At 37.1% G+C, this 25,789-nt stretch overlaps 2 protein-coding genes and 1 long non-coding RNA gene across 4 annotated transcripts; 2 read left to right on the top strand and 1 right to left on the bottom strand.

Moving 5' to 3' along the window:
• Positions 1-43: 43 nt before the first annotated feature.
• On the bottom strand, positions 44-21,349 carry Ska3 (spindle and kinetochore associated complex subunit 3). Its single transcript, XM_027941547.2, has 9 exons — positions 21,140-21,349; positions 14,672-14,733; positions 14,404-14,569; positions 11,839-12,250; positions 9,368-9,450; positions 6,940-7,025; positions 4,815-5,018; positions 2,729-2,856; positions 44-1,465 (listed from the first exon to the last, which is right to left on the bottom strand). The coding sequence occupies exons 1-8, from the start codon at positions 21,240-21,242 to the stop codon at positions 2,731-2,733; spliced, it is 1,242 nt and encodes a 413-aa protein (XP_027797348.2). The 5' UTR covers positions 21,243-21,349; the 3' UTR covers positions 44-1,465; positions 2,729-2,730.
• On the top strand, positions 4,958-18,023 carry LOC114097587 (uncharacterized). The gene is made up of 3 exons (XR_003583604.2): positions 4,958-6,488; positions 6,966-7,095; positions 17,796-18,023. It is a non-coding gene; the product is annotated as an uncharacterized lncRNA (long non-coding RNA).
• Positions 21,350-21,383: 34 nt separating the features above from the next.
• On the top strand, positions 21,384-22,300 carry Mrpl57 (mitochondrial ribosomal protein L57). Of its 2 annotated transcripts, none has more exons than XM_027941548.2 (2): positions 21,384-21,479; positions 21,697-22,300. In XM_027941548.2, exon 2 carries the CDS (start codon positions 21,702-21,704, stop codon positions 22,008-22,010), a length of 309 nt encoding a protein of 102 aa, XP_027797349.1. In that variant the 5' UTR covers positions 21,384-21,479; positions 21,697-21,701; the 3' UTR covers positions 22,011-22,300. The 2 variants fall into 2 exon arrangements, with proteins under 2 accessions (XP_027797349.1, XP_027797350.1); XM_027941549.2 differs by having other exon boundaries at positions 21,394-21,479; positions 21,694-22,300.
• The last annotated feature ends 3,489 nt before the right edge of the window (positions 22,301-25,789 follow it).

Here is a 25,789-nt window from a genome sequence, read left to right as displayed (position 1 = left end):
CATAAAGTTTTTGATAAAATGACATTTAATCTGAGACCTGATAAACACATCATTCACAACTCTCTTACAAGTTTGAAATAACCAGAAAAGTTCAGCTAGTTTAATCATAAGGACTTTTATGGATCATTTCACTGAAAAGTCCAGGGGTAGAGCTAGCTGGTGTTAGCTTGGTTGACCATGGGGGTCCTCACACCTCATTCTTCTTGTTAGGGTCTTGTGTAGGGTTCCATGCTTGGCAGGCTGTTTCTGTAGTAAAAAGCAGCTCCAGGTGTTCCTCTACCTCCAGTGTGAAGACATGTGCTTGAAAGATCCCAACATTTGAAGCTGGAAGCATCACTATTCTAAGTAACAAGCTAGGATCATGGAAGGTAGTAAAGATTCAGAAAAAAATAAATTTTGAACAAAATAAATTTGAAGGCCCAAGGCCATCATAAAACAAATGCAGCTCCCTTACAGGCAAATGCCTAAATCTTTTTTTTGCTCATTTTTAAAAAGTCTTTATGCTCCATCTCTCTCTCTAGTGGCACTGTTTCTCTTCCCTTCATTAACAAGACCTCAAAGGAGCAGTCTAAAGCCATTGTCTATTTCCTCACCCCTGTCCTCTTAGATCCACCAGACTTCCCTCACTAGTACTCCACCAAAATTACTGTTAAATCAACTTTGCCAAATCTAGTGATCAATCCTCAGTTCTCTTGTTATTTGACTTGAGTAAAGTATTAAAGTAGTTGACCACTTTTCCCAACCCCCTTATGCTGTATCACTCTGCCTCTTTCTACTCTCTTTCTACTGCTTCCTCCTTCATCAATCTCATCTGGTTCTATGGATTGTTACATATAAGTAGTGAATGAAAAGCTGATAATAAATTTCAGTTATCAGCATACATAAAGTGCACTAGAGCAGCTTTACCTTGAAAATAATATTTTGAAAACTTACACTATATTTAGCAAAAATCATACTTAAAACTATAGCAATTCCTGGCCAAGAAATAAATCAGGTTTTAGTGACAATTTTCTGACAAAATTAACACAGGTCAATGTCACAGGTCTTTCACATGACTTTCAAAACACAATTATAAGAAGGCAATTTTACCATATTGAATTTCTTAAAGCCGAGCCTTTCAAGCACCTAGTCATAACTGTCAACTAATTTCAAGTTTTTAGCTGATCTCCAAAGTATGGTAGGTCCTACTTTCCTGTTGACTATAATTTGAAAAGTTCTTTGCTGTTTTTAATCAGATGGATCTTGAGCTTGATGGATGGGGCAGTTTGAATCTGCTAGGTAGTTTTAAAGGCTCCTGTGGCCCTAGCCAATGGTACATAGGAGGCCTGTGGGCCCAGGTCCAGACGTTGGAACCTTCCAGAGAGTGAGGTTCAGGATCTGCTGAGTGGCCAAGCTGGAGAGTAGAGCTTGAAAGGTCAGCTGCCATGTGATAGAGGAGCTGATGTGAGAGAATGAAACCAAAACCCTGTAAAACACGGGAGAAGAGAGAAGAAAAACACTGTAACAGTAGTGAATGTCTGACTTCAACTAAGACTTCCTTCCACCTTCACTGATGACAGTGCAGTTACCTAACCTGGTAATTTCCCTCTTTTTCTAAGTTTCAACTGTGTTTCTGTTATGTGCAAATAGCAGTAGTCTTAAAAGAGCACTGATTAAACAAAAGATATAAATGACTTTGAGAGTCACGAGATGACAAAATGGTAACAGCCACCTGGCCATAAGAAGATCAGGGGTGATGTGTAGCAAACTAGCATTTACATTTCTAAAATTACTTGTCCTATACCCTGCTATTACTTAGTCTATTCTGGTAGATTAAGTGGGGCAACTTAACATCAGTGACTGAACTAACTACATATCAATCAGACTCATCTTAAACCAAATCAAAATTTCATAAAAAGCATATAATGACATAAATGTCCATATTCCTCTTTAATACTGATCAGTTTTTAAAAAGGAAAGAAAGAGGAGAATTAATAAATTGAGTCCATCTCTGCTTCTACCTCATTCTGTTCAGTTTCTAAATTGGATAGATCCACTAGAGATTCTACAAAGATATAAATAAACATTAATAGCTTCCAACAAGACAGATGACACAACACTGTGGATGCATATTTTAATAATTATAAGAGAGTTTGGGATTAGATTCCCACTGATATTATCAAACTTGATAATTTGGGAATCTGAGATTCAAGAATCACAAATTCTATGTCAAAAAGACAATGGGCTGGGACATAGCTCAATTGGTAGAGTGCTTGCCTTGTATACACAAAGCCCTGGGTTCAATCCCCAGCACCACATACACACATACACACACACACACAGTAGAGACAAGCTATTAGCCTAAACTAGCGAATATTGATTCTGAACTATTTTTTAAAAAAATTTTTTTAGTTGTAGTTGGACACAATATTTTATTTATTTATTTTTATGTGGTGCTGAGGATCGAACTCAGCACCTCACATGTGCTAGGCAAACGCTCTACTGCTCAGCCCCAGCCCCAGCAACTATTTTTTAAAATATTTTTTTAGTTTTGATGGACACAGTACCTTTATCTATTTATTTTTACATGGTGCTGAGGATTGAACCCAATGCCTCATACATGTGAGGCAAGCGCTCTGTCATCAAGCCTCAATCCCAGCCCATAAACTATTTTTACTATCATTCTATGTTAGTTTTAAAATGTCCTCTCAAATAATACATATTTTCTTTAGAACAGTAGAATACTCACTTTCACCAGTTTTCTTTGTCGCCAGCATCTTGGGTATTCTGTCTTTTGTATTTGAGGAAACCTCTCCTGGGTGGCACTGCCTTCACTGCTACTGGAGTAGCTAGGTTTGAGTTGTATTTTGACAAAATCTAAAACAAGCAAATTTTTTTTTTCTGTCAAGTCATATGAATAACATAACAAATATAGAAAATGTTAGAAAACATTCAAGAAAAGCCATGGAAAATTAAAGGTTATTTAAAACACTTATTTAGCATGCCTGCAGACATTCAACAGCAATGAAAACATTGAGATATTAGAAATTTAACTGGATGTAAAGGTTTGAAAGACATTATCCTCATTAACTGAGGATAATGCAACCAATACATCCCCAAGAGCAAGTAAGCCTTTACAAGCTGAAGCTGTTAGGGAAAAATCTGAAACAATGTTTAAAAGAAAGCTCATCAGTTATAAAGATCATAAAAGGAAACTCTGAAATGTCAGCATCCTTTTCCTACACAAAGAAGTGACATTAAAGCTGGGCATGGTGGTGCATGCCTATAATCCCAGTGACGTGAGAGGCTGAGGCAGGAGGATCACAAGTTCAAAGCCAGCCTCTGCAAAAGTGTGGTGCTAAGCAACTCAGTGAGACCCTGTCTCTAAATAAAAATAGGGCTGGGGATGTGGCTCAGTGGTCGCATGCCCCTGGGCTGAATCCCCAGTAAACTCCCTGTCCCCAAAAAAGAAGTGACATAAAGGGGTTGGGTTTGTAGCTTAGTGGTAGAGTGCTTGCCTAGGATATTGAGGCACTGGGTTTGATCCTCAGCATCACATAAAAACAAACGAGTAAAATAGTTATTGTGTCCATCTACAAATAAAAAAATACATATTATTAAAAAAAGAAGTGACATTAAATACAAGGCTTTGTTCCTTTCAAATAGAATTGAGAAGAATGAACCATGGGAACATGCTATACTCATTCAACTATTGTAGGTATTGCCCAGAAAAGCAGAAAAGACAGGATAAGAAATAATTAAATATCTTATCCTGGGTCAATTCTGATGACATTTGGTTATTTTCCCAAGTAGCTCAATTCTGATGACATTTAGTTAATTTCCCAAGTGGTTATCCTTCTTATGGCTTTTCTTAAGCCAGGAACCTTTCTAGAGTAGTTACTGAGACTTCTATGTGCCAGCTGGGCATGTTGGTGCAGGCCTGTAATCCCAGTGGCTTGGCAGGCTGAGGCAGGAGGAGGACTGCAAATTCAAAGCCAGGCTCAGCAGCTTAGTGAGACCTTGCCTCAAAATAAAAAATAAAAAGGGCATGCGGGCGTGGTGGCACATGCCTGTAATCCCAATGGCTTGGGAGGCTGAGACAGGAGGATAATGAGTTCAAAGCCAGCCTAAGCAAGGTGAGGCGCTCAGCAACTCAGTGAGACCCTGTCTCTAAATAAAATACAAAATAGGGCTGGGGATGTGGCTCAGTGGTTGAGTGCCTCTGGGTTCAATCCCTGGGACCAAAACAAACAAAATTCACGTGCGTAAGCAATACCAGCCAAACACTGTTAAAGAAGAGGATTGTCAAAGAAATCAGACTGGTTATTTAGTACAGTTGGCAGTTAGAAATCAGTAGTAAGACTAGTGGCAAATTTACATTCAAAAATCAGATATTTACATGTAAACCAGTGTTTCTCAAGCTGAGGCCCAAGAAGCCTCAAGTTCAAGAAACTGATATGTAATTAATGATACCCTGCTCTGAAGAATTGAGGGTGAATGACATTTCTGACTTTGTCTGCAACACTTCTAATGGAATAATGGTCAGTGTGGAAATCATAGCTGAACAATATTGATAAGAATACATTTCAAAGGTAAAGAGAAACATGCCCCATTGGTATAACATCCCTAAAAATGTGGGAAGCTCATTAAAAATATGGGAAGTCACTAGCTTATACTAAGCTCAGAAACCAGGTGTTCTTAGGAGGGCCTATCTGCCTAGAATTTAGATTGTGTCAACACTAAAGCGCCAGCACATTAGCCTAATGACAAGACAGCTTACATGCAGTTTCAAGTCTTTAATATCAGAAAAAAATAAAATTGTCTTAAAAAATAACCTGGAGAATATCCTCTGGAATTGCAGTTATTTCTGGGGGTGTAGGTGTTCTAAGTAGATTCTCATAAGAAGAAATTGTAGGAGAAAAGGGATCCATAAAATTCTCAAAGCACTCATCTGATTTTAAAATTAGTGGAGTGTAATCTTCAACTTCCACATCATTTGATGAATTATTTATTTTTGGTAATGGATAATTTGTGGATACCTAGAAAATAAAAATAAATCATTGAGTTATAGCAGTAATTTAAAAATTAAACAGTGATAGTTCTGTTGGGGTCCCTGAGTAAGCCCCCAAATGACCCTCTTCTTCTATAACTCTGTTCTAAACAAAACCGAAGAAGACAAAGAAATGGCATAAGCTGGACAAAATACCATCTTCGTTACCAATAAAAGAACCAACGTAAGAACTAAATGGAATGTTGGCTAAACTCCAGATTTAGATGAAATGTTGCCATTTCAGGCAACACTAAACTGGGCCAGATGAGAATCCTAGCATGATAAGCAAGTGTTTCCACACCCCCTAGCAAACAGGCTCACCCCCAAGAAGAAGAAAGCAGATATGAAGGAAGCTCAACTTGCAGTTTTCATGCTAAATTAACTACCTGGGTAAATTACTCCATCTCCCCAGGGCCAGAGTTATTAATAAAAAAAGAAGTTAAGATTCTCAGGTCAGCAGGGTGCCTTCCACATGAATAGAAACATGAGAAGTAAATTCATTGTAAATGGCAAGTGCCAGCAGACAGATAACCTGACACTTCAACTGATAACCCAGCACTGCGTTTGTCTACAGCTGCACTGGCCAATATTTAAGTCACAGGGGCTAAATAAATATAAATTAACTAAAATTAAACAAAGTCTTAAGAAATTAAAAATCAGTTCCTCAGATCAGTAGCCATATTTTAAAGCCCCCCAAACTACATGTAATTAGTGGCTACCATATTTAACATCATAGATTATAATTTCCATCACTCCAGATAGTTCTGTTGGATATCCCACAACAGTAGTGGTCGTCTAAAATACTGGTTGTCTTAAGTGTTCATACTGACTCTAAAGAATAATAAGGTTGCGGGGCTGGGGATGTGGCTCAAGCGGTAGCACGCTCGCCTGGCATGCGTGCGGCCCGGGTTCGATCCTCAGCACCACATACAAAGATGTTGTGAACTGAAAAATAAATACTAAAAAATTCTCTCTAAAAAAAAAAAGAATAATAAGGTTGGGCTGGGGATGTAGCTCAGTGGTAGAGCACCTGCCTAGAGTGCGTGAGGCCCTGGGTCTGATCCCCAGCACCACAAAACAAACAAAAATAATAAACTGATGTGGTTTGATTATAATAAATTTGTTACCTAGAAAAATTTGGAGAGGAAAAAAAACCATTAAAACACTCATAAACCTGTTGCCCAGAGAACTATATTTCTACTCATTCATTTTTCTTAAAATATATACATCAATGTGTTGTATAAACAACACATACATGTAATTTTTCATATGATTAAATATTTCTTGAAAATACTCCTTAATCTGTTTTCATCTGGTTTTATGGAGATGCCTTATTGAGTTCTTCTTATCTTTCATTTGATATTTTAAATTGTTTCCCTTTTTCGTATTTCTTCCTATAACTTGTTATGAATCTTTATCCTAGGTGGCTTTAGGACAAATTCTGACACATGATTAAAAGGTATAATTTTTTTTTTAAAGTTCTTGATCTATGCTGGTAAAACACCCTCAAGAAATACATTGTAATCTCTCCTGATTTATCTAAGTTTCTAAAGTAGACTGAAATGAGAACCTCTTGGGAGTCAGGAGAGGGTTATCAAGGAACACAAGGAATCTTTTAGGGATGATGCATATATTCTTTTTTCTTTTTTGTGTTGGTAGTTTTATAAATGAATACATGTGTCAAAATATAATTCTGTACTCCAAATATATGTAGTTTATTTCATGTCAATTATTCCTTCCTAATGCTGATTTAAAAATAAATAAAAATCCTATTTCTCTTTAAGGAAGGAAAACAAAAACCTAGGTTTTATGTGAGTTAGAAAACAAACAAAAACAGACCGTTGGAGTCTGGAAGTAGTATCTGAGTCATTAGGAGAAAGATTAGAGCTTTCAATTCTATAGGCATTTACCACAGCTGTGCTGTTCTTTGTGGAAGGAATTTTCAAACCAGGAGTGCAGAATGTAGGTGCCAATGGGGAATTTGTGCACTCGACATCTAGAAGACACACAAAATGTTCATGAAAATGAAGATTTGAAAACAAACAGAAGATTTCAACTTTTAAATTGTAAGTATTGTCAATATAATTTGTGCTTTTGTGTGTGTGTGTGTGTGGTGCTGGGGATTGGAATTCAGAGCACTGTGTCATTAAGTACACCCCCCATGTGCTTTACTATTATTATTTTTTAAATATTTATTTTTAGTTTTAGGTGGACACAATATCTTTATTTTATTTTTATGTGGTGCTGAGGATCAAACCCAGTGCCTCATGTATGCTAGGCAAGCACTCTACCACTGAGCCACAACCCCAGCCCCATGTGCTTTATTATTAATAACTTTAAAAATGTAAGTGTAATCTAAGCATGGTGGTACACACCTGTAATCCTACAAACTCAGGAGGCTGAGGTAGGAGGACTACAAGTTTGAGGCCAACCTCAGCAACTTAGTGATACCCTATCTTAAAAAATGGGCTAGGGATGTAGCTCAGTGGCAAATCACCCCTAGATTCAATCCCCAGTATTAAAAAAAGAAAAAAGAAAAAGAAAGAATGCTCAGCAGGATATTAAACACAATATTGAAGAAAAATAACTCTCAATCTAGTGATCTTTACCCAACTAAATTATCATTCAAGAATGAGTTTAAGCCAGGAGTGGTGGTACATGCCTTTAATTCCAGCAGCTGGGGAGGCTGAGGCAGGAGGATTGCAAGTGCAAAGTCAGCCTTATGAAAAGCAAGGTGCTAAGCAATCAGTGAGACCCTGTCTCTAAATAGAATACAAAACAGGGCTGAGGATGTGGCTCAGTGGTCAAGTGCTCCTGAGTCCAGACACCGGTACAAAAAGAAAAAAAATATCAGTTTAAACCGGGTGTGGTGGTTCACATCTGTAATCCTAGCAACTCAGGAGGCTGAGGTAGGAGGACGGAAAGTGCAATGCCAGCCTCAGCAATTTAGTGAGAACTTGTCTCAAAAAACAAAAAGTGTTGGGGATATAGCTCAGTGGAAGGGTGCCCCCTAGGTTTGACCCCCCAGAACCCCCCACCACATACAAAAGGCAAAAACCCCAGCTAAATCCATAAGAAGTGAGTGGGCTATAGCAAACAATGTAAGCTATAAATAAACTACTGCATTTTATTAAGTATGGGCTATGAAAATGTTAATAAAGATACTCTTGTGGGATAAAAACAGGGTCAAACCAAAATACAATAACTTTAACAAAGTTCCCTTTAACTAGATTACTTTTTTCTATTCCCCCAATAAACACATTACCTCTGATTTACTACAGGATTTTAATAAGCAGTCTATTCTTTAATAAATCCATTCCACTTTCAGGAGTTCTTCATTTTCTAAAATGTTTACATACTTCATTGGGAATTGAGTTGAGCTATAAGCTACTATGAGTCAGTTATATTTTTTAAACCTGTTTAAGTGAACAGTACTTATTAATTTAATAACATAATTTAATTACATGTCAGTGAAATTAGTACAATAAGAACTTTTCTGAAAATATGTCCAAAACTTTGGAAAGATCTGATAAAGACATTTTAAAACTCTACCAATAAATTTGGTATAGATCAGACAGCAATAAATAATTATTCAGAGAAATCATAAAACTCTAGGATTTATTTTGTATTTTCTTTTTTTTTTAAATTTTTATTGTTGGTTGTTCAAAACATTACATAGTTCTTGACATATCATATTTCACACTTTGATTCAAGTGGGTTATGAACTCCCATTTTTACCCTGTATACAGATTGCAGAATCACATCGGTTACACATCCACTGATTTACATATTGCCATATTAGTGTCTGTTTATTTTGTATTTTCATTAAAAAAAAAAAAATCAATGTTTTTCTGGGTTCAATCCCTAGCGCACGCATACACACACACAAAACAAACCTGCATGAATATTTTATTTAAGTTATTGAACCATTTAAAAAAAATTTGAAATGATAGCTGGTGTATTCTGGGTGTGATTTATGTAAGAAAGATAATGTATAACTCTAACCAATAGGTTCAAGCTAGACTAAAAGAAAAAAAAGTACTACGGCTCTATATCAAGATTGGTGAAAGAATACATATGTCTTAAGTTAAAACATTAGAAACAAAAAAGCTGACAAATACTAAACATAATCCAAAATAATATTAAAAACACACCAGAAAATTTTATATTTCTCTTGCATGAAATCATGCTTACCCTGAATGGGATGGTATTTTTATAAAATTCGATATTACAAATTAAAAAGATATGGAAAACTATAAAGTGTCTAAGGTGATAGAACCATTTCTTTTTAATACTGTTTAAGTTGTAGATAAAAGTAAGCTTGATGTTTGCACTCACCACTTTTTTCCAGCTGCTGAATTATGGGGCCAGGAGTAACAGAAAAATTATTGGTCATGGGTTCTCTTTCTAGGGTCTTCTCACTGGTGTGGTTCAGAGGGAAATTATAAAGTAAAAAAAAATTAACATTAAACCTCTGGGATAAAACTTAATTCTTATTACATAACATAAATTTGGACTAGTTCAGTTCTCTTTTATGGACAAGATGCCCCATGGAACATTTTTCTTTCTCTTTTATTCTTCTATTGGGGAATAAACTTGGGGCATTTGACCATAGAACTACATCCCCAGTCCTTTTTCTATTTTTTATTTTGAGACAGTCTTTCTAAATTGCTGAGGCTAGCCTTGAACTTGCAATCCTACTCCCTCCTAATTCACTGGGATTACAAGTATATGCCACCCTGCCTGGCCCTTTAAGAAAATGAACAACAAAACTATTTAAGTATCCATCCACCCATACACTCGTCCGTCCGTCCATCCCCATGGTTCAAAAGAGGTTAACAACCTCTGACTTAAAGGAAAGCTATAAATTCTCATTACTTCAAATAAAGGAACTGCATACTTCATAACTTCAAAATCATAAAGTAGAACTTTACAACTAGTACACAGATACAGATTAAGAATTTGTTGCCAGGCACAGGTGGCGCATGCCTGTAATCCCAGCAGCTCAGGATGCTGAGGCAAGAGGATTACAAATTCAAAGCCAGCCTCAGCATCTGGAGAGGTGCTAAGCAACTCGGTGAGACCCTGTCTCTAAATAAAATACAAAATAGGGTTAGGGGTGTGGCTCAGAGGTCTAGTGCCCCTGAGTTCAATCCTTGGTACCCACCTCCCCCTCAAAAAAAAAAACTTGTCATTTTTTTTTTTCAAGACTAAAATTACTGGTAGATCAAGTGTATTTTCTTTGATTGTTTAATATATAAAATTGCTACTTCTACTTTTTAAGCAAATATTTACTTTTGATCTACCTATAATTTATTTTGACATGAGGTAAAAATTACTTGATCTTTTCCCACTTAACCAATTATCCCAGAATAATTTACTGAATAATCTTTACTTCAAAAATACCTTTATTATATATTTATATTATTTTGTCCTTAGATACTGTTTGCTATTTTTTTATTTATATTCGACAGCAGAATGCATTACAATTCTTATTTCATATATAGAGCACAATTTTTCATATCTCTGGTTGTATACAAAGTATATTCACACCAATTCATGTCTTCATACATGTACTTTGGATAATAAAGATCACCACATTCCACCATCATTAATTACCCCATGCCCACTCCCTTCCCCTCCAACCCCTCTGCCCTATCTAGAGTTTGTCTATTCATCCCTTGCTCCCTCTCCCTATCCCACTATGAATCAGCCTCCTTATAGCAAAGAAAACATTCGGCATTTGGTTTTTTGGTATTGGCTAACTTCACTTAACATTATCTTCTCTAACTCCATCCATTTACCTGCAAATGCCATGATTTTATTCTCTTTTATTTCTGAGTAATATTCCATTGTGTATATATGCCATATATTTTTTATCCATCTATTGAAAGGCATCTAGGTTGGTTCCACAGTTTAGCTATTGTGAATTGTGCTGCAATAAATATTGATGTGGCTGTGTCCCTGTAGTATGCTGTTTTTAAGTCCTTTGGGTATAGACCAAGAAGAGGGATAGCTGGGTCAAATGGTGGTTCCATTCCCAATTTTCCAAGAAATCTCTATACTGTTTTCCATGTTGGCTGCACCAATTTGCAGTCCTACCAGCAATGTATGAGTGTGTACACCCCACCCCATCCTTGCCAACATTTATTGTTGTCTGTATGCATAATAGCTGCCATTGTGACTGGAGTGAGATGAAATCTTAGAGTAGTTTTGATTTGTATTTCTCTAATTGCTTGTGATGATGAACATTTTTTCATGTATTTGATGCTATTTTAATCAGTGGCGTGTTCATTGTAACTCACATGGTTTTAATTAGCATTTCAACACTAATCACATCCAGATCTTTTAAATCTAGTACTGAATTCACATTAAGCTTCAAATTATTATTAAAATATTTAAGAGGAAATAAATATTTACAGGCACCTCAAAAATCAACATGCACACACATTGCCTTTTCCCACAAGCTGCAGGTATTCTTACCTTAGTTGCTTTCCCTAGCATCATCCCAAGGCAATAAACCAGAAATCTGGGGTTTATCCTAGACCCTCCGCTCTAACCAAAGCAATCACAAACTCTTATTAATTTTACTCCTTTAATTTTTTCTCCTTTCCTATTTCCATAAATATCATCTTTTTTCAGGCTTGTATCATGATTCCTTCTATGTAGCCTCTCATCTAAAGAAACCAACAGTTTGTAGTTCATTTTAAATGAAAAACGTTTGAAACATTGCATCGAGGACAAAAATTAATAAATACAAAATATTTAGGAAATAAAATTAAAATGTACCTTTTAATAAAGTTGCTTACCTTTTAATATTCTTCACATTTTTAAGTCCCATTGTATAATCTTCATTTAAACACAAAGTATGTTCAGAGATACCAAAATGTTCTACATTAAGAGTTATACACTCAAAATCATCCATTTTTAGAGCACATTTTGGAGTTTTTAGTATTTTAACTAGTGACTGACTGGTAGGTGGAGTTTGAATTTCAGGCTCTTCCTTATGGTTGTTTACTACCTGTGGAGGGTTTGGTAAAACTTGGGATATCATATATCGCTCAAGTCCAAAATCCGAAAGTTGTGGACTACGTGGAATCTTCTTAGAAACAGAACTGCTTGGAACAGAAGGATCAAACATATCATCCTTCACGTCAGGCTTTTCAAAATTCTCACATTTAGCCATCTCTTGGGTAGAGTTAGTGAGTTCTTGCTCACAAACTAGGAGGAAGAATCAAAGAGGTAACATTCTGGTAACAGCAGAACAGAACATCTTAAATTCTATTTCATGGGCTGGAGTTGTGGCTAAGTGGTAGAGCGCTGCCTCGCACGTGCGAGACCCTGGGTTCAATCCTCAGCACCACATAAAAATATATAAGTGAAATAAAGGTATTTTGTTCAACTACAACTAAAAAATAAATATTAAAAAAAAATTCTATTTCAATTATCCCTTCAGTAATTTTCTGGTATGTACCTCTTACTCATATACCATTTTGATCATGTATTAGAGAGGGAAAGCAAACTAAAGTGTTAAAGATGAAAAATCAATACTCCCAAATTAAAGGCCAATTTCCTTCTTCGATTAATGTGCTTTACCAGTTTTTCTTAATATATTCTGACACCATTCTATCATTAATTAGTGTGAAATTAATTAAGTGTAGAATCAGCTCTCTTCTAGATTTAACACAATGTATAGTGGTATTTTAAAACATTAATTTTCAGATGCTTAAATTAAAAAGGAAAGGCTACTACACAAAAATAATTTTATCTTATTTCAGTCTGGAACACCTTTATCAAAAAACCCAGTTGAGAAGATAATGGGAGAACATTTAAAACATACATACTATCTCAACCATCTATAGATTTTATACTATGATTACATGGCTTCTGAATCTTGGAAGAGTTTCTCATTCACTGAATTCTGTTCTGGTTTGTGCTTTCTGTAAATTCTAAGAAATGTTACAAGAGTTGCCAAAAATCTGTTGTATTTATCACAGAGCTATCATTGATAAGATTAATAAAATAAGACCATCACCATTATTAATGCTTAATCAATGATAGAACTATATTCCCATTTCCCAAGGGAGGAAAAACAATTCAGAGAAATTATTCAAGGTCACATGTTATACTGGGAGAGCAAATATTTGAATGTGTGGCTGTTTCACAAGAAATACTTTATACTTTGTATTATACCATATGCACTACTTAATACACCTTCCAAACATATCCTCCGATTTTTTTTTTTTGACATTGAACCCACAGCCTCATACATGCTAAGCAAGTACACGTATGAACTGCATCCCAATACATATTTACTGAATTTAATTAATGTTTTATTTATGTACAAAGACCATTTTTTTTTAAAATATTTATTTTTTAGTTATCGGCGGATACAACATGTTTGTTTTTTTTTTTTGTATGTGGTGCTGAGGATCGAACCCGGGCCGCACGCATGCCAGGCGAGCGCGCTATCACTTGAGCCACATCCCCAGCCCCCAAAGACCATTTTTTAAAAGAATTTTTTTGTTGTTGTAGATGGCCAGCATGCCTTTATTTTATTTGCTTATTTTTTTGTATGTGGTGCGAAGGATCAAACCCAGTGCCTCATGCGTGCTAGGCAATCACTCTGCCACTAAGCCACAGCCCCAGCCCCTACAAAGACCATTTTATTACAGAAATGAAGACAATGAAGCATATTAAAGTTAGTCATTTGTTCATCTAGAAGTATGAGCAGAACAATAACAGCTAATAATTGAATGATGGACAGGCCAGGCATTGTTCTAAGCAAATTTTATGTCATTTAGTCTTTACACAATGCAAACTCATAAAGCACCCCTGCCTTACAAATGAAAAACTGAGACACAAGGTTAAGTAATTTGCCAAGATAATACAGCAAGTAGTGGCAGAATAAAGATTTGCACTAAGGTAATTTGGCTACAATGTGCTATACTACCCTGCATTAGAATTTTAGAACTAAAAAAGGACTTTACTGATTTATATAGCCAAAATCGCTCATTAGATAGAAAAGGAAACTGAACATAGAAAAATGAAATAGCATGCTGTAAAGTTTCTCAGCTATTTATTGGCAGAATCGACTAGAAATTATTCTAAGTTGTACTTCTTCATTTACAAAGGTCAGAGGTCTTTCATGTAGCATGATGCTGGTTCTCATTTAGCATGGTGAAAAAGAGAGCAAAACCCATTTTTCTATTGTGTCACTGACCAGCACATAATGAGTACTGAATAAATGTTTATGAAATGATATTCATATAATGGCAGACATAGAACTAAAAATTATGGCCAAGCCTACAGTTGTTATCATGTTGCCTTTTTAAATACTAAGCCATATTCTATAAAATGAAAGTCAAACAAACCTGAACTTTCCTTGACACGCGGATTATATCCATACTTCTGGAAAAACTCTCTTATTTTTATGATATCCGCTGAATTTTTTTTCATCAATATTTTTGCTGCCTTTATGAAACCAATGTTTTCTTGACTTTCCAATCTTGCTTTATCAAGAAGAATATTAACATCATCCTTTCATGAGGAAAGAAAATATATTACAATTTCTCTAAGTTCTACTTAAGCTAAAAAAAATTACCACAGAAATACAACAAATTAATATCGTAGGATTAATACCTTTAAAGTCTGGACTTCTGAATGAAGATCATGTAAAATTCCCACTGGATAATCATCAGAGTCTTCAATACATGTTGAAAGAAAAAAAAAGTTCAAGAAATACAAGAAAAATAAGGAAGAAAAAATTAAAATAAAAAGATTAAATGTAGTTTCTTAAAATCCTTGTAGATATTTACTTATAATTTCTCTCTTGTCAACTGCTAAAAAAAAAAAAGACTATTCTTTAAAACCTTTATTGAACCATAACATAATACAGCTGTAACAAAAAATCTTAAGTATATAGCTTGAGGAACTTCACAAATTGTTAGCTGGATAACCAGCCCTCAGCTCAATAAATAAGAAAAGAAGAGAAGGGGAAGGGAAAGAGGATTACTAAAATTTGACAAGCCCACTTTTAGTCCCTCTCTTCCCTTGTTGAGAGCCATAGACAACTCAAGATGGCACTTTGCCAAGAGGAATGGTTTGAGAAGTAATACCAGCGAGCCATTAAGATAACGGAGATTCCTTAATGACTGACTGCTGTGTCTAGATTATGTCAATTAAATTAAGCTGTGTATAATTAAGATGATGAGGATTCCTTATTGGTTGACTGCTGTATCTAGTTTATGTTAATTAAGTTAAGCTGTGTTTTCAGTTGTGCATATATACCCCTACTGTCCTACAATAAAGCGGCTCCCGCTCCTGCTGTATCAATCTTCAAAGTTCCTTGTCACTCACCCCCCCTCCCCCAACCCGGTTACTTTACTGCAGCCAGACTGCAGCAGATGGCGGCCCGTCTGGGGAGCCCCGGGACACTTGGGGGTAAGACGGGAGCAAATCTGCTCATCCCTAAGCAGATAGGGTGAGAGGAAGAATGGCCATTTTGAGAAAAAGGAGAGGATTGATACAGTATATTCGTGTCTTGTTTTGTCTTGGTGTGTTGTATTGTCTTTGTGACGAAAATATGGAAGGGGTGTTAAGTAAATTACTAAGGGAAGGAGGCACCCCAGTGGAACCAAGGGCAGTTAGGACATACGTTGATAAGGGCCCAGGAACCTCTAGTCAGGAAGAGGAAGAAGGTTCAGAGGAGGAAGGACTATCAAGAAAGGAATTGCAAAAGGCTACTACTGAATACTTTTCGTTACCGGAGGATGCGTGAAGCGGCGCAGTGGCTGCTGAGTGTGCGAGCTGGTCACAGCACAGCAAGGACTTTCCAAGCGGGAGCTGGGACCCGCCCCCCCTACCCCCCACAGCGGAGCGGGACACCACTGCTGCAGCCCAAATCCAGACCTGACCCGGAGGCACGGTCTCGCAGGCTCTTGCTCCCTGTGCCCAGTGGCAGTTTGAGTCTGGGACACTCCCTGGGGCCGTCTGGGGCTGCCCAGGACACTACAGCCATGGCTCGGGGCGGGTTCCTCATCACCCCCCTCCCTTACTTTGCTGCAGCCAGACTGCGACATTCCCCCCAAGGGTAAACCTTACTCTGAATTCTAAAACCATGAAGTGTTTTACCTGCTTATGAACTTTCTTTAATGAACTCAGATAATATGTATGTTTTTGTGATTGTCTTTTTTCATTCAACATTTTACATGACATTCCTCTGTTCTTATCTAATCCATCCATGTTCGTTGCTAAACAATATTCCACTCTACAATATATCTATTCTATTGTTAAAACTATTATGAATATTCTTGCTTTGAATTTTTCTAGAACATCTTTTTTAAAAAAATATTTATCATATGGTTCTTTAGTTTGTTAATTGCAGTGTTTGGGATTGCGCGTGCTAGGCAAGTGCACTACCACTGAGCCACATCCAGCCTTAGCATGTCTTTGGGGTAAAGAATTGTGCATATATTGGCAACAAAGATCTAGAATATGTGCTGTATTATGGGTTATACATATATTTAATTCTAGTACATAATGCCAGATGGTTTTCCAACTTGCTGTTACCATTTACACTCCCAACAGCAGTGCATGCCAGTTCCAGTTTTTACACATCTTTACAAACACTTGGTACTTTCCTCTTTTCAATTTTAGTTATCCTAATAGCTATGCAATTGTACTATATTGGGATTTAATTTTCATTTCCTTGATGACTAATACATTTGATGCTTTTTCATATACTTAATGACTATATGAAGATAATTTGAAGTAAGGCTTGAATTTTTATATGGTATTATCTGCCTTTTTCTTATTAATTTGTAGGTTTTTTTGGGGGGGTGGGGGTACTGGGAATTGAACACAGGAGCACTTAACCACTGAGCCACATCCCCAGTCCTTTTTTTTTTTTAAATTTTGAGACTGGGTCTTACCAAAATTGCTTAGGGCCTCGCTAGATTCCGAGGCTGGCTTTGATCTCACAGTCCTCCTACATCAGCCTGCCCAGGCACTGGGATTACTGGCACATGCCACCATGCCCAGCTACTCTATACATTTTGGATATAAGTCTTCTGTCAGAAACATGTATTATAATATCTTCCACTCTTTCCACTCTTTACATTGCCTTTCCACTCTTTTTTTTTTTTTGTACTAGGGATTGAACTCGAGGGCACTTGACCACTGAGCCACATCCCCAGCCCTATTTTGTATTTTTATTAGAGACAGGGTCTCACTGAGTTGCTTAGCACCTCGCTTTTTTGCAGGCTGGCTTTGAATTTGCCATCCTCCTGCTCCTCCTGAGTGGCTGGGATTGCAGGCATGCACCATCACGCCTGGCTTCCACTCTCTTAATTTTAATAATGTGTGTGTGGGTGGGGGGGGCAGGGTTGCTGTCAACTAAACAAGGGGTCACACACTAATTAGTTAAGCACTCTATCACTGAGCTATATCCCTCCTTTTTTTATTTTATGAAAGGTCAAGCTAATTGGCCAGGTTTGGCCAAGTTAGCCTTAAACCTGTGATCCTCCTATCAGCCTCCTAAGTAGCTGAAATTACACACATGGGCCACCATATATAATTTCTTAATCCTAAAGTAGTCCTATTTGCCGAATTTTCCCTTTATGATGAATACTTTTTGTTTCCTACTTTAAAAATCCTTGCCAATTATAATACATGTTTTTTTCATGTTTTCTTTTAACAGCTTTATGTTTTTTTCTTTTGCATTTAGAGTTATAACCATCTGGAATTTTTTTTTTTTTTTGTACAGAATACAGTAAGGATCAAGATTCCATTCTTTTCTTCTATGTAGATAACCATCCAATCAACCTGACACTGCTTCCTCAAGACATTTTTGAGTTGGGAATGTAGCTCAGTGACAGAAGACTTGCTGAGCATGCATGAGGTTCAATACCCAGCATTGTGTAAAAAAAAAAAAAAGATATCCTGTACTCACTGCACTGTCTCTTTTGTCATTAATCAGTTGGTCACATAGTGATTAAAAGTAGTTTTTAAAAGAACTCTATTTCTCTTTTCCGAAACACATTCACTTTGATGATCTCTTTCTTTAGCTGTTAGGAGTTCCCAATTTTCATTAGGGAAATGCAAATGTGCAGTGGCCCAGGCCTGTCAACCCTGATACTCTTGAGGCTGAGTCAGGAGGATGCTGAGTTTGAGGTTCGAATCTAGCTTATGCAACATAACAAAATCCCCTTCTCAAAAAAAAAAAAAAAATCCCAAACAACCCCAACCATGATGAGATTCCACTTCATACACACTAGAGTAACTACAATCAAAAAGACAGATAATAACAAATATTGGTGGGGATGTGGAGAAACTGTAACCCTCATTGCTGATGCAAATGAAAATGGTGCAGCTACTTTGGAAAGCAAATTTGCCTTTCTTCATAAAATTAAATATAGGATTACCATGCAATTCCACCTCTAGATATATATATATATATATATATATATATATATATATATACATATATATATATATATATATACATATATACATACATATATATACATATATATATATATACATATATACATACATATATATACATATATATATATATACATATATACATACATATATATACATATATATATATATACATATATACATACATATATATACATATATACATACATATATATACATATATACATACATATATATACATATATACATACATATATATACATATATACATACATATATATACATATATACATACATATATATACATATATACATACATATATATACATATATATATACATATATATATATACATATGTGTATATATATATATATCCAAAAGAACAAAAAAATGTGTTCATATAAAAACTTGCACATAAATTTTTTTTTTTTTTGAGAGAATTTTTTAATTTCGGCGGACACAACATCTTTGTATGTGGTGCTGAGGATCGAACCGGGGCCACACGCATGCCAGGCGAGCGTGCTACCGCTTGAGCCACATCCCCAGCCCACACATAAATGTTTATAACTGCATTATTTACAACAGCTTGAAATAAAAACAACCCAAGTCTGATGAGCAGATGAACAAAATTTGGTATATCCATACAATTGAATATTATTCAGCAATAAAATGAAATACTGACACACATTACAACATGAATAAACATGGAAAAATTATGCTAAATGAAATAAGCCACTATTTCAGTCACAAGAGACTACATGTTATGAGATTCCATTATATGAAATGTTCAGAATAAGCAAATCCAAAACAGAAAATAGATTAATGGTTACCTAAAGCTAGTGTGGTGGGTGGGGATATGGTTATGGGGAAGAATGGAGGCATGGAGGATTGTTTTGGAAGTGACAAAAATTTAAACTTTTTATTATGACAGTTGCACAAATCTGTGAATATACTAAAAATCACCGAACTAATTCTTTTAGAGTAAGTTCTATTATATGTAAAATGACATCTCAAAGATATTTAATAGTCGATCAATTTGAGTAGGGTGTGGTGGTGCATGTTTGTAATCCCAGTGACTCAAGAGGCTGAGGCAGGAAGATACCAAGTTCAAGGCCAGCCTCAGCAACTCAGTTGGGTCATAAACTTAGCAAGACACTGCCTCAAAAAAAAAAAAAGAGAAATAATAAAAAGGAGGCTGGGGATGTGGCTCAAGCAGTAGCGCGCTCGCCTGGCATGCGTGCGGCCTGGGTTCGATCCTCAGCACCACATACAAATAAAGATGTTGTGTCCGCCGAAAACTAAAAAAAAAAAAAAATTAAAAAATTCTCTCTCTCAAAAAAAAAAAAAAATAATAATAATAAAAAGGTTTGGGAATATGGCTCAGTAGTTAAACACCTCTGGGTTCAATCCCAGGTACCAAAAAAAGTCAGTCAATTTGGGGCTGGAGGTGTGGCTCTGCACTGGGTTCATTCCTCAGCGCCACAGAAAAATAAATAAAGGTATTGTGTCCAACTACAACTAAAAAAAAAAATAATATTTTTTTAAAAAATCAAGGGCTGGGGTTGTGGCTCAGCTGTAGAGCGCTCACCTAGCATGTGCTAGGCCCTGGGTTTGATCCTCAGCACCACATAAAAATAAATAAAATAAAGGTACTGTGTCCAACTACAACTAAAAAATAAATACTTTTTAAGAAAGTCAATCAATTCAATGATTCATCAATGTAATCATAAAAGGTGAAATTGTGATCATTTTCTCTAATTACCACAATTTCATGTTTTCTATAATACATACCAACAGTAGTCTTGAGTGCTAGTGTTTGTGTTGGCAATATAATTTACTGGGGAAAATACAGACGTTTATTGTAACTGTGGACACTACAGGTAAGACAAAAGTCACTACACATGTATAAAGAACAATGCTAAATAGCTGCATTTTAAAAAAGAAATTAACTTTTTACATGGTTTTTACTGATAAGCACAAAACACGACTTGAAGGCACATCATGTATAAATGTGTGTACATTTATGAGCTCAACCTGGCAATTTAGGATTTTATTCATAAGGGCTGTTCTCTCTTTTACAATAATAGTAACTAACATAATAACAAGCTACTTTCATCACATGAGAAGAACACTACAGTGGGTTGGGGTTGTGGCTCAGTGGTAGAGTGCTGGCCTCACATGTGTGAAGCACTGGGTTCGATTCTCAGCACCACATACAAATAAGTGAATAAAATAAAGGTCCACCACCAACTAAAAAAATAATAATTAAAAAAGAACAGCACTATGGTTATCCATGGAACTAAAACCGGACACATCTATGCAATTGAGGAGCATAAGAATAAATCACGTCCCATAAATAGTTCAATTATTATGTGTCCATTAAAAAAGAAATCATAAATGTGGCACTTGCATCCCGCAGAGCTATGTTAACGACAAACGTTGAGCATTTCGATAGACGCAGCATCCGCACCGGTATCTCTCTCCAAGCACTTCTAGCCACTGTCAGTAAATAAGCTCTTCGGTCAATCGGTACATTTTTAGTAGCGGGTACCCTTCCGGCCGCCGCCCGGGGCCGGTCCGAGTTGCGGCGAAACTCACCAAATGCGGCTGAAAAGCGGAGACCCTCACCTGGCATGGCCTGCCCGCCCGCCCGCCTCACTTACCGCTTTCCTCTCCGTCCAGGGCTCGCTGCAGCCGGGCCGTCTCGCAGTCTAGTGTGCTGGCCAGAGACCGCAACTTGCAGTAGAAGCTCTGGATCGGGTCCATGGGTGAGGGCAGAAGAACAAGAACCTAGGCGCCAGCGGATAAACCTACGCTCCGGATCCGTCCAAACCCGCCACTAATTTGAATCTGTAAATGCCGGAAACGTCCTTGCTTCTGCGCAGGCGCAAAAGTCTTCTCTCGCGAGAGCTGAAGTATCACGAGAAGGTCCCGGGTGACCCCGAGAGGCTCACGTGCTTCCATATAGCGTTTGCTGGCCGCGGCAGGGGCGCCAAGTTCTTGGTGAGTGGCTGGGCTCTATGGGTGCGAGGAGAGGCCTTTTCCTCCACTTTAGACTGTGGTTCCTGTCGCTGTATTGCGGGGGCGGGGGTGAGTGCGCATTTTTGGCTGCCAGGACTAGAATCGCCCGTGGCGTGTGAGCCCGGATTGCGAGCCCTCTTCTCCTCTGGCCCGGCGGTCTCCAGCTTGTGTCTCTAGCTCTGTGCCCTTTCCTCAGCAGACACCATGTTCCTCACTGCTCTTCTCTGCCGCAATCGCATTCCTGGAAGGCAGTGGATCGGGAAGCACCGGCGGCCGCGGGGGGTGTCTTTGTTGGCGAAGCAGAACATGATCCGTCGCCTGGAGATCGAGGCGGAGAACCACTACTGGTTGAGCATGCCCTACATGACGGCGGAGCAGGAGTACGGCCACGCCAGCGTGCGCAGGGCACAGGCTTTCGAGGCCATCAAGGCGGCCAACACTTCCAAGTTTCCCCCACATAGATTTGTTGCAGATCAGCTCAACCATCTCAATGTCACCAAGAAATGGTCCTAACCCTGAGCCATCATCTGCCCTGTCTTTACCTGATCCTGGAACAAAAACCAAGCAAAAAAAAAAAAAAAAAAACCCTGTAGTTTCTATGTACATGTGAGACTTCAGGCCAGAATCTTTTTAAAACAAACAAACATGAGCTTAGTCAAAACGCCTTGATATTTAAAAAAAACCTAATCACTGACCTAATGTGTTTTGTTTCTTTAACCTGATAGGGAGAGATCAGGGATTTCCTGAGTCATTAATGATATAAACTATTTTACATGGAAGCTTAATAAAACTACAAACTATGATTTGGGGTCTTGGCTTCAGTGGATCTGATAGGGCTTTATTGTGCAACAATAGTTTGTCTACCTTCTGTCAAGAATAGTTGCCTCAACTTAAATGGAAATACGTGCTTTTCCAGTTAAACATACTTTAAAAAATAAATAACATGCTCTTAAAATTAGCATTTTCTGGTCCAGTACACACCTGTAATCCCCTGTACTGGGAGGTTGAGGCAGAGGCCAGCCTCAATAATTTAACCAAAAATAGAGGAGTGGGGGCTGGGGATGTAGCACAGGGGTAAAATGTCCCCTTGGGCTGGATATACACCTCAGTTGGTACAGTGTTTGCCATGAATGCACAAGGCCCTGGGTTCTAATCCCCAACACCACATAGACACATACACAAATCACCCCTGGACTCAAACCCAATAATACACCTCCATCAAAAAAAAAAAAAATTTTTTTTTCTTCTGGGATTTAACTACTAAAAGTAGACATTTAATTGGGGTAAAAGGTATTTATCAGGATTGTTGTCATACCATATCAACCACCAGTTAAAGATTTTTTTTTTTTTAAGTAAGCTTTTTTTCGGAGTAAAGGTAACCCCAAAAGGGGGGGATGGGGGGTGGGGGGTTGGGGAGGGTATAGTGGTGCATGCCTGTAATCCCAGTGGCTCAGGAGGCTGAGACAAGAGGATTTAAAGCCAGCCTCAGCAAAAGTGGGGCACTAAGCAACTCAGACCCTATCTCTAAATAAAATACAATAGGGCTGGTGATGTGGCTTAGTGGTTGAGTGCCCTTGGATTCTCTCCCCAGTACCAAAAAATAAAAATAAAGTCTTCCTTATAAATTTAACCAAAAAGTATACAAAAATATGTTCTATCACATGAAAATAGAACATACATTATTTAATATACACTATAAACAGCAATGCTAAATAAATGCATAATTAACTTCTCCCTTCTATTTACTCAGTGAAAAGTATTGTTAGATGTATTTTATTTATATTTATTTTAATTAGGTATATACAATAGCGAATGCATTTTTGATTCATTGTACACAATTGTAGCACAGCTTTGCATTTCTTTGGTTGTACATGATGTAGCGTAGTGTCACACCATCTGTGCTGTCATACCTAGGGTAATGATATCTATCTCATTCCATCATCTTTCCTGCCCTCATTTCCCCTTCCCGCCATCCCTCCCCTTTGCCCAAAGTTTCTCTATTTTTTCCATGCTCTCCCCCATATGGATCAGCATGTACATATCAGAGGGAACATTTGGGCTTTGATTTTTTGGGATTGGCTTACTTTGCTTAGTATGATATTCTCCAGTTCCATCCATTTACCTGCAAATGCCATAATTTTATTCTCTTTTAGTGCTGAGTAATATTCCATTATGTATATGTGCCACAGTTTCTTCATCCATTCATCTACTGAAGGACATCTAGATTGGTTCCAGTTTAGTTATTATTGTGAATTGTGCTGCTATGAACTTTAATGTGGCTGTGTTACCATAGTATGTTGATTTTAATTTCTTTGGGTATAGACTGAGGAGTAGAATAGCTGGGTCAAATGGTGGTTCCATTCCAAGTTTTCTAAGGAATCTCCATACTGCTTTCTGTTAGGGTTGCACCAATCTGCAGTCCCACCAGCAATGTATGAGTGTGCCTTTTTCCCCACTTGATTAATGTTATTTTTCAGAGTGGTTTAGCCCATTAGACAATCTAAGAAAATTGAAAATATTGACACTATTTCATGTTGGGACCTCTGCTGACCATGGAAGTGCAATCACTGGGGAAAAAGAAATCCCCAGTCTTGTGATTCTGGTTTTGTGATTCTCCATGTACATGACAGTTAGAGCTTGAGAAATGGCTTCCATATACGTGCCTGAACGGCCCCAAGATATGGCTTCTGCAAACATAAAGAATAACTCCCCAGCAACGGGGCACACATATCTAATGGGGTATTGTTTCTATAACTGGGGTAACGGGGCTGTTTCTGTAACTGGGGTGCCTAGGCTACCCCAACCTGGGGGACTCTCCGATCTCTGATTGGCCCCTGCTTTTGTCCCCCCCACCTTCTCCTCTATATAAATCCTCTCCCTCTGCTTCTCAAACTAGCCTTCCTTTCTGTATAAATCCCCCAAAGTAGGGTTGCTACAGAGGTTATGTACAGTAAAAACTTTGACCCTTATTGCCCAATTCCTTTTTTTAAAGTTAGATCATTCTATACTCTTACCAAAAATGCTTCTATGCCTACAACCTCAGCAATTATTCTAAGAAAAAATAACCTTAATTGCTTTCATATATTTATTTAATGAAAGTAAACATCTTTTCATATGTTGTACTACTGATAATTATTTTTTTGGTGTGAATTTTGTTCATTCTATATCCACTAAAGTAATTATTGTGGTTTTGGGGATTAAACCCAGGGCCTTACACAAACTAAACATTCTGCCCCTGAGTTATACTTAGACCCTCATTTTTTATTAGTGTACTGTTTTTTTGTTACCAGCATTATACACCTTTCTTATCCCACTATAAAAGACTTTACCCTTATTTTCTTGAAGTACCTTTCATCTTAAAATAATTAAGTTAGTGAGCCATCTGGCATTGTTTTGAAGTACCATTGTGAAAGACAAGGAGCTCTATTTTTTCCCAAATGGTTAGCAGTGGTCTGGCATCATATCTTTTCTTCACTGTTTCTTTTTAAATAGTATGCACATGGTACAAAAAGGAATATGGAGAAACAGAGCCTTTTTTTTTTTTTTTTCTTTTTTGGTACCACGGATTGAATTTAGGGGCTATTAATCCCCAGGCCTCTTTAAGAAAAAATAATTTTTTTTTGAGACAGGGTATTCCTAAATTGCTTAGGGGCTTGCCAAGTTGCTGAGGCTGCCTTTCAATCTGCAATCCTGCCTCAGCCTCCCATTGTTGGGATTATAGGCATGCACCACCCTGACCAGCTAGAACATGGTCTATTTCTGGTTTCCTTCTTTGGGGGCAACCTTCTTCATATTGACTGTATATCCTTTCAGATATTTAATTGCACGTACAACCATAAATTAAGGTGAGATATATATGTCATTTGCAATCTTGTTTTGCTTCATACAGTCCTGCGATGAATATCCTAATATAAAATACAACATATCTATACAACTCCTAAAAGTAGAATTGAGGTGTCAAAAAATATGGACATTTGAAAACTTGATGAATGTTGCCAAACCAAAGTGCTCTCCAGAGACTGCACCAACATGAACAACTACTAAAACATATGAAAATTTGATCAATTTTTTTCAAATTTAGGAAAATTTTGTAGGTTCTGGAACTTACTTTATTGAGAACCTAGGAACACTACAGGAAAATTTAATAGATATGAAATTCATAACAATTCCTTTCTGATCTTATGTTCATTTTGTGCGTGGCTACTACAAAACAAATCAGTCTTCAAGAATTTATTGTAGTTCACTTAAAAGTATGTATAATAAACAACAAAGTGAAATAAGTAATAGAAATA

The sequence above is a fragment of the Marmota flaviventris genome, chromosome 4, assembly GCF_047511675.1.
Source record: "Marmota flaviventris isolate mMarFla1 chromosome 4, mMarFla1.hap1, whole genome shotgun sequence".
In the NCBI taxonomy this organism is placed as follows: Eukaryota; Metazoa; Chordata; class Mammalia; order Rodentia; family Sciuridae; genus Marmota; species Marmota flaviventris.
Note: the sequence above shows the minus strand (reverse complement) of the source record. Positions and strands in the feature narration are given on the sequence as shown.